The sequence below is a fragment of the Triticum aestivum genome, chromosome 1D, assembly GCF_018294505.1.
Source record: "Triticum aestivum cultivar Chinese Spring chromosome 1D, IWGSC CS RefSeq v2.1, whole genome shotgun sequence".
NCBI classification, from domain to species: Eukaryota; Viridiplantae; Streptophyta; class Magnoliopsida; order Poales; family Poaceae; genus Triticum; species Triticum aestivum.
This window is the reverse complement of record NC_057796.1, coordinates 209,012,273-209,021,417: the sequence shown is the minus strand read 5'-3', so window position 1 is coordinate 209,021,417 and position 9,145 is coordinate 209,012,273. Positions and strand designations below refer to the sequence as shown.

The window sequence follows — 9,145 nt, the reverse complement described above, 5'->3', positions numbered from 1 at the left end:
GGAGCATTGTGCCTTCACACCACTCCAAATGGATAGCATCCTCAAGGGTGTGAACTTTGGGATACAACGTCATCTCCGTGTGCCTCAGTTATCTCTTACCCGAGCCCTTTACTTATGCTCTTTAATTTGTGATAGCCATAGTGTTTCATGTTATATACTCGCTCTGTCCGGAAATACTTGTTGGACAAATAGATGTATCTAGACGTATTTTAGTTCTAGATACATCCATGTTTATCCATTTCTCCGACAAGTATTTCTGGATGGAGGGAGTATCTCACTATCACTTAGTTGTTTATCTTGCTTAGCATAAGTTGTCGGTGCACGTAGGTGAGCCTAATTGTTTTAGGTTTTGTGCTTGACAAATTAAACGCTCGTCTTATTCCGTATCTGTTCAAGCCTAAACTGTAATTATTCTAAAGTGCCCATTCAGCCCCCTCTAGGTGACATCCATGACCTTTCAGTAACGGCTGCGCGTGTCCACGGAGGGCTCCACCCACGAAGGGTCCACGAAGAAGCAACCTTGTATATTACAGCATAGCTTATGCCTTTGAAGGACTAGCCTCATCGGGGTAGATCTTCATGAAGTAGGCAATCTCCTTGCCCTTACAAACTCTTAGTTCAACTCCACATGATTTGGAGGCTCCCAAGTGACCCTAATCAATATAGGAGACACCACTCTCCAAAAGGTAATATATGTTGTTTTTGATGATGAACTCCTTGCTCTTATGCTTCAAAAGATAATCTCCTCAACACTTAATCACTCTCTCACAGATTTGTCATGATGGCGGGAGAAGGATTGGAGTGGAAAGCAACTTGAGGAGGCTAGAAATCAAGGATCAAATGGTTGGAGTGGATGCCTTGATCTCAACACAAGTGTAGGTGGTTCTCTCTCTGAAAATGGATATGAGAAGTGTAGTTTCGTCCTGGTTGCCCTCTCTGAGAGTAGGAGGTGTGGGTGGGGTATATATAGCCATCACCAAAGATCTAGCCGTTACACACCTTTATTCACAACTTGATGACACCAGGTGAAAAACTCGATGAGACCAAATAGTGTAAAAGATTCGAACGTTAGACCGGATGAATCCACTCGGTGGCTCCAATATGTGATGACCTAAGCACTTGCATCGCTTCGGTAAATTCAATCGATTTCACTCGGTGATTCCGAAATGAACACGATGGGGTATAGAAAGTTTGCCAGTGCACTTCGGTGGGACCGAATGCCATCTTAGTGGAACCGAGTTTCTAGGGTTTAGGATGTGGCTCTGTGTGGTTTGTCTCGGTGGGTCCGGCTATGTCTGTTTTGGTGGGGTCGAGAATGACTTTAGGGTTTTGAACAGATTGGATTGTGAGAATGTGGCTGGGTTTTTTGGAGCAATATCTTCAAGCACTTGAGCAAATGACTCATGATCAAAACCTCATCCCCTTTTAATAATATTGGCTTTCCTATGTGATCTTTGATCACTTAAGCAAGAATGTAGAGTCTTGAAGCTTCTGCCAATGCTTGCCTTTGTAGCTTGAGGGGTCAATATCTCCATCCATCTACTAGCCTAGGTTGAACTATTCCAGAAATAAGCTTGATGAAAACATTAGTCCAACAACATGTATGTTGACATGAATTACCAAAATCACCAAAGGAGCAAATGTGCTTTCAAAAGGCGTCATTAAGCAGCCAAGACTTGTGTGTCTTGCTTGCAAGTGTTGTGAGGGTGATCTATCCCTACCCTGCTGGTTCATTGACTGACTCAAAGAGGAGGCACACACAAGTAAGAAAATGAGTGAAAAAGCATGTTTTACTACCTCCTAAGCTTGATTAGGGTACTCAATGAAGACGTACATCTTTTGAGGGAACTTTGGTGAAAATAACCACTGTGTCCCCTTTAATTTCTGCATATGTGGTTGATTGTGTGGTTGCCATTATGTTCATTACTTGATCTACCTTGTTCTTCATCATTTCCATCAGATCTGTTGATTGCATATTGCTGACTTACTCTAGCATGCATCATACATTATATATCTGTTGTATAGGCTTTCTAGATCTCTGTTGCATATCTACTTTGTGACTTAGACAACAAAGGTTGGACTTTTGGCTTCGGTACCCGCATCCGAACTTCGAGTGATCAAGTTTGGTAGGCCTATAGAACCAAGCATCCAAACTTTGGTAGCTTGATCTGAAGTGGTTGTTGTTGATACAGTATTTGCACTTTCTCTTGTTAGGGCTGGCCTATTACTCGAAAGAAAACTAACTTAGGTTTAGTTTTATAGTGCCAACCCATTCACCCACCTCTGTGTTGGTATCGGTCCTTTCAGCAAGGTCAAGATGGAGGCAGTGTCTTTGGAGGTAGCGGGCAGCGTGGCTGTGGCCGAAGCTGACGAAAGGGACGACGGCCGCGGATCTAGCACGAGCGCGACTAGATGGGCGGCGGCATGCAAAATGTGCAGCGATTGTTTTTTGATGAGTTGTCGTGGGTTTTCATTTATTTAGGAGTTGTTGTTGTATGTAACTTTCAGTTCTTATAGGAGTAGAGATTATTTTTCCTTAATCACTTATTCCAGTTACTTAAGGTGATCAAATGCTGAACCCACAATAAACAAGAAGAAAATACAGAGTGAACAAAAGTTTGCACCGAAGCACAAACAAATAGATAACTTCTAGACTGTATGTAGTCGGACTTACGGGAAACTAAATTTGAAACCAATTAATACCAACAGCAGAAGCAGACATAATTTTTTTTTTCAAAACGAATCGAGATAAAAGAATTTCTTAAACATCTGACATAATAAAATTGTTCATTCATATACTTTACGTATTACAAATATTATAGATACGCATATACATAGTAGCTAGTAGAGAAGCGATTTGACGGTCATGTTCTTATGACAAGTCGCAACTCCCAACCATGTATACACTTTTATTTATTCAACCATCCATTTTTATTCACTGGAGCAACAAGCACGATATAATGCTCCAGGCCACAGTAGTACGTACTCAGGTGAGGCACCGGCCGGGCGGGTGGCTCTCAGGCCTCGGTTGGCAACATGATCTTGGCAGGCGATGTGGCGTTGAGCATCCACGTGTGAAAGGGGTGGAAGAGGACCTCCTCAGGGCACTGCAGTTTAGGCAGCTTGGGACAGTCGATGAAGGCCTCGCCGTTCTTGTCGACGCAGAGGTAGATCTGGTAGAGCTGCTTCTTACCGAACGGCCCGTCCCTGCACTGCACCCCAGGCATCACTCCAAGCTTCTGGTTCACCGCCCACTTGATGTGCTCCGTGCTGTACAGCCTGTAGTCCGGGTTGATGCCCTGCTCGGCGAGAGCGCCGAGGACGTCGGCGTTCTTGCGGAGGTTGAGGGCGGCCCTGAAGTAGTCCACCTCCTTGAGGCCCGAGCAGACGCCGTAGCTACGCCACTCGCTCTTCCAGGTGCTCGTCCCGTCGGTGCGCGGACAATGGATGTTGCTCCAGTAGTGGTTCAAGTTGTTCTCAATTGGCTCCAGCTGCTCATGCATGGTTATAAGATTACTGCACTACTACATGCATATGCATAAACGAGAAGATGTTGAATAATGTGTTCATGTTAGTTGACCTTGTTAATGTCGAATGGTTTGTCGCTATTGCATCTCACGATGGCTTTGTTCAGCGACAAGTCGAAGGTCGTGAAGCTCTGGACGAAGAAATCCTCCGCCGGGTATCCGTACTTGGGCACGCAACATCCGTACTCGCTGTCCACACAGTATGCTCCAGGCCACTGCAAAGCCAATCCATGAGCATCTAGGATACGAGTCAATACTAATATAACCTGGGTGAGATACCGGATTGAGATACGAGTCAATAATATAATCTCTCCGGTGTCTAACATGAAAAATAGTGTTCTACACACACACACACACACACACAAAAAAACTCCGCCCTTCTCTGCCCGCCGCCACCGGCCCAATCTCCGGTCGCCGCCTCCTCCGGCGCATGGATTGGAATCTCCTGCCGAACCTCTTCCCTTCCACGACCACAACCCTCAAGCGATCCAACTGAGCACCAGCTCTCGCTTCGAGCCCGCCATCAGCTCCCGCCGTCCAACTCCAACCCACCTGCACCACCCGCATCGGTGCCCCAGGCATCCTCCAGCCACCGACAAGTCGGAGTCCCTGCCGCCACGGACGACGCAGAGCTCCTGAAGGACAGCGAGGTGACAAATCCAGGTCCTGTCCATGCCGAGCCTCTCCTAAGTCCTAACGCGAGCTCAGGCGCCCGTCACCGTCTCACCTGAGCCGTACGATTTTCTGCTCTGTCTTACACCTCTGTTCTGTCCATGTATTGATGTTTAGGTGTGGCAAAGATTTGGTACATGGTATGTAGGTTCTGTGGGCATTTGTATGAAGTTCTGTGAGCATGCACATGGTATGAAGTGATTGGGTGAGTTGATTAGCATTAACGATTCACAACCTTAATTCTGTCAAATCAGATTTTTAGGCGCTCTATGCATACATGAATTGTCTTTGCAGCAAGTCTGTATGTCGCCGGAACATGTAGCCTAAACCTAATGGCATTTGTAAGTAGAGAGATTCTTGTTCTGGATGTCTAAACCCAGTCTTAACAAGCACACAACTGTAAGGCAACATCTACAGAACGTAATATTATTCGATGTGTATAATTCAGCCCTCATCCCCAAACTATCTGGTGAACCTCGTATACACTCCCACCAGCTCTCCGTTTCTCACCGTCGGTCTCTGACTCAGAAGGATCTTGTCAAAAGTCAGTCGTGCAGATTGGAGGTGGGTTGATCTACATCTCCGCAGTATTTTATTTCGCCGTCCTCTGACGGTCTGACGGACCTGAAGAAGAACATGGCACCCTGTGTGTATGTGTGATGTGCTATGAAGAATTTTTTCGTATATACAATTACTCAATTAAAAGGAATGCCTGGAGTATTTCATTTGACTGAATGTTGTAAGCTGAAGTTAACTATAGCCACGTTAGAGTTTTACTGATGGTTCATCCTGCCATCCTTAGATACATAAATTAAGGTGTACATAGTTTATTTTGTAGCAGAGGAACAAAGTAATTTAAACCAAGTAGTAAGATATACACTAGTGTCAAAAACGGTCTTATATTATGGGATGGAGGGAGTAGTATTTTAGTATTCTCTTTCGTTCTTCTGTACTTATAGGAAAGAAATTACTTCTGTGGTGGAAGACTGGAAGTTGCTTATGTATTTTTTGAGATATGCAAGGGCATGCTTCCAGCATTTTGTGTGGTTGCTATGGTGTTAGGCTGATCATGTATGTCCATCTAAATGACACAGAATGCATGTTTTGTTGAAGCGCAATGATAGTGTGTTTAAGAACAAGCATGCCAATGCGGATGATGTATTCTGATGAGTCCAAATTGAATTCAACAATACAAGTAAGTAATCTCTACATCCATAGGTGCAGTTGGTATACACTATTCCACTACTGATTTATCTTGCTTAATACTACAAAGACTTTTTATTCCGTCGATGTTCTATTCTATCTTTTCGATCCTGTAAATAACTGTATACAAGCTTCTTTTGGTTTCAGTAGGTGAAGGACATCCTCTCCATTGCCTTAACCAAGGAATAGCTGCCAGTGTGTGCATGGATAAAGGAAGAAGAGGGGGAACAAATGGAAGGAGAAGGAAGAAGAAAACAACCAATGGATGGAGAAAGATCTATGACCAATAGTATACCATTTTCTATTGTACCAGGTCTTATTAATCTTAAGATGGGCCTCTTAAAGTGCCAATCCTTGGTACCGTCTACATGAATTAGTTCTTTAGTACAATGCTCAAGGTTGGGTGTGTCTTTGTGAAACTGATGCTTATTGCATTCAGTTTAGAAATTGGTATACTATTTTCTCATTTCTTTACTACTCCCTCCGTCTTATAGTGACAAAAAACGTCTTACATTATGAGACGGAGGGAGTAGAACAGTGGTATTCAGTGGTTCAGTGGAGTGATGCATCTATGGAGGCGATGTTGGTTGATTGATGTTGAACTACTAGAATATTTATGTTCCCACTGCAACGCATGGCGGCAATTACCTAGTGTTATATAAAAGTAGCTAAAAAAATCCATCAGTAGTAGCAAACAAATAGTTAATACAAAAATAATATAGTTACAGAAAGAATCCTTCATGAAAGGTAAACAAGATATCTCATGCATATATATAGCTCTTGTGCCATGTATTATGTATAGTCCTATATATTAAGCAAGACAATATACTAAGTACTATAAATAGCAATATAACTAATAACCCATATGCAGGAAATAAGCATCTGCATGCTGTATCGTACCATTAGGACGAGGTAATAGAAATCAAAGCTGGTTGCATTGGCAGGTGCTGCCGCGGCTAGTAAGCCAAGGATTAGGCACAATGAAATTGTCCTCTGGGCCATATCTCCTCTACTAAGTATTGCAAGCAGAAATGACTCTTTTTTGCTCGTTTGCTGTCCAAGTGATCAGCGTGGCTTGGTATTTATAGGCAGAAATAGAAGGGTGGGTCTGATGGGAAGGGGGCATGGGCCATGTTTGTCATGGAGGCAGAGCGACGCGAGGACCGAGATCAGGGTTGAGCTTCTCGTTCCCACCCTAGTTCCCTATGGTTGTAGACGGAAACTGGTTTCTGAAGGTTATAGGCTGGAACATGTTGAATTTCCTACGCTTTTAAACTAATATATAACTCAACAAAATAAAACATGTCATTAACACAAAAAAATACAGTTACAAACACGAAGTATCTATGCTCAATATGATCGGGGTATGGGGTTAAAAACCGCAACAGGCGCCGCTTGAGAATATTCCGTTTTAGTAGCGGCCACTACTTCTGATTCGGCTCCTCTTTAGTTTCTGGCCCCATATTTTGGGAATGCCATGGGGGAATATTTCCATGATAAGGGAATGCATAATTATATGTGATGATCTATGTAAGTAGGCGATGGCATATAACGAGGCTAAATTTTCTTGTCAAAGAAGAAGGCTCGTGGCAGTGGAGATTGATCTCACCTTCTGTACCATAAATCAAGGACAACGCTAACGCTCACACGTGTGGTGGGAGCGAAACCCGCCCACACGCCCAATAACACACAGACTGCGCCACGTCACCGCATGCATGCATGTGAGAATCTTTTTGGATTTTCAGTTTTTAAAATATTTTATCTCTTAAATAAAAAATCCAATTGAAGATCTGTTTTCACCATTAAATCTCTCGCGACGAGATCTTCGAAACTAGATCTTATATCAATATATTTCGACGGATTTTTTTGGGGGTTAAAAGTTGCCATGTTTATTGCACACGAATTGCCATGGTGTTTACACTGAAGTTGCCATGATATGTTTCAGCTATTTTTTTTCTACATTTAAAAGTAAATTTTGACATATTATAAAACGGGGATTAAGAAACTAGACTTGCATGAACCATAAACTAAAATTACCATGATACATGTACTTAAAATTGCCATGGTTCATACAAAAAATAATTTTTATGGTCATACTACTAGAATTGCCATCATAAAAAAACTAAATTTGCCATGCTCTACAAACTAAAATTGCCACATGACAACTTTAGTTTAAGCACTATGGCAACTACAGTGTAAACATCATGGCAACTTTTGGCCAGAAAAAAATTTCGTCGAAACATATCAACATGGGGTCTAGTTTTGAAGATCTCGTCGAGACGGATTTAATGGTGAAAACGGATCTTTAATTTGATTTTTTAATTAGGAGATAAAAAAATTAAGCCGAAAACCAAAAAGATTTCTACTGATGTCATCTGTTCATACGTGGCAAAATGAGTGGTGATGGAGGCGTGTGGGCGATGTGCAGGATACCACACGTGTGGGCGTTAGTTTTTCGTAAATAAAAAACAAGAACCAGATATTTTTACCATTATCTAAAAAGAAAAGGAAGTCCACGTAGAACCTGTAATGGATGTGATGAGCCCTCGAAACCAAAGGTCATTTTTTTCAAAAAAAAAGTTTTTTTGTAGTCACCTCATAATAAATATAGAAAAAAATGAAGAGTAGAACAAACTTCTTCCACAAGGGAGATTTCTTATTGTAGTCATCCCAGGACTTATTTGGATTGGGAAAACGTATGATTTTGGCCCTTCAACTTTTGCTAAAATTGGAAACTTGGTCTTACTACTGCAAAAAAGGTTGAAAGAACATGTGGTGTCCCCATGTTTGGTTTTGCTAATTGATGACAATTTCTATGAACTAATTGTTGCCTTGAGTTATATTTGAAGGGTTTGTCCATGGGTATTTCTTGAAGGCCATTTGTTGGTTTCAAGGTTATTAGAAGAAGAATATGTGTTGACCAAGGTGCTATTCAAGGATTCATCCAAAGATTGGTCACGTGAGAGTTGAGCCTATTGCAAGCATGTCTTGAAGAAGAAGATTGTGCGAACATTCATGTTTACCTTCAAGACATCATCTTGACGAAGAGAGTTGGAAAGATTCAAGGTTGATCAAGACTAAACTCAAAGAGTGAATCAAGTTGATCAACACACAAAGTGTACAAGATGTACTGAGAGGGATCAAGTGATCCCATGTTATGGTAAGCATTATCCATTACGCTTTGTGTACTAACCCATGGTCTGCATGAGAGTTCTATGTGGGGTTAGGTATGCTTTCATGGGTTTGCATCAAGAGGAAGATCTCATACAACCCATGGAGGATGACATCAAGTGGTGATCGTCATGAAGATTGCGTTGTGCAAGTTCAAGTGGTGCATCACTAAGAGATTAAGTGCTTGAACCTTGTCGTCCTTTGTGGTGGCAATGGACTTGTGAAGATGAAGAGTGGCTCACCCATAGTGAAGTATGGGGGAGCAATCAACTAATCTTCATCGTGCCAACGCAATCAAGAATAGTGGTCCAACTTGAGGAAGACAAGATCGCCACCATCTAGCTCAAGTGGACTATGTGCAAGGCAAAGGTTTGCCCTTGATAGGTTTTCTATTTTACCGGTCTCATGGTGGTAGTTGGGAGACCGGGTTATAGTATCAATAGGCGTACTATCAAGGGGGGCTCTCGAGTGAGTAGCTTGATCGTATCGTTCGGTGAGAGATCAAACCATTGCATTCTTGGCATCATCATCTTTCTTGGTTCTTGTTTGGCTTTTCACTTTGTGAGTTTAGG

General features: G+C 42.3%; 1 protein-coding gene and 1 long non-coding RNA gene across 2 annotated transcripts; one reads left to right on the top strand and one right to left on the bottom strand.

Moving 5' to 3' along the window:
- Positions 1 to 2,770: 2,770 nt before the first annotated feature.
- LOC123181023 (ribonuclease 1) lies at positions 2,771 to 6,542 on the bottom strand. The gene is made up of 3 exons (XM_044593233.1): positions 6,303 to 6,542; positions 3,581 to 3,742; positions 2,771 to 3,491 (listed from the first exon to the last, which is right to left on the bottom strand). The coding sequence occupies exons 1-3, from the start codon at positions 6,402 to 6,404 to the stop codon at positions 3,018 to 3,020; spliced, it is 738 nt and encodes a 245-aa protein (XP_044449168.1). The 5' UTR covers positions 6,405 to 6,542; the 3' UTR covers positions 2,771 to 3,017.
- Positions 3,834 to 5,974, top strand: LOC123181024 (uncharacterized). Its single transcript, XR_006491445.1, has 2 exons — positions 3,834 to 5,394; positions 5,550 to 5,974. It is a non-coding gene; the product is annotated as an uncharacterized lncRNA (long non-coding RNA).
- Positions 6,543 to 9,145: the final 2,603 nt, after the last annotated feature.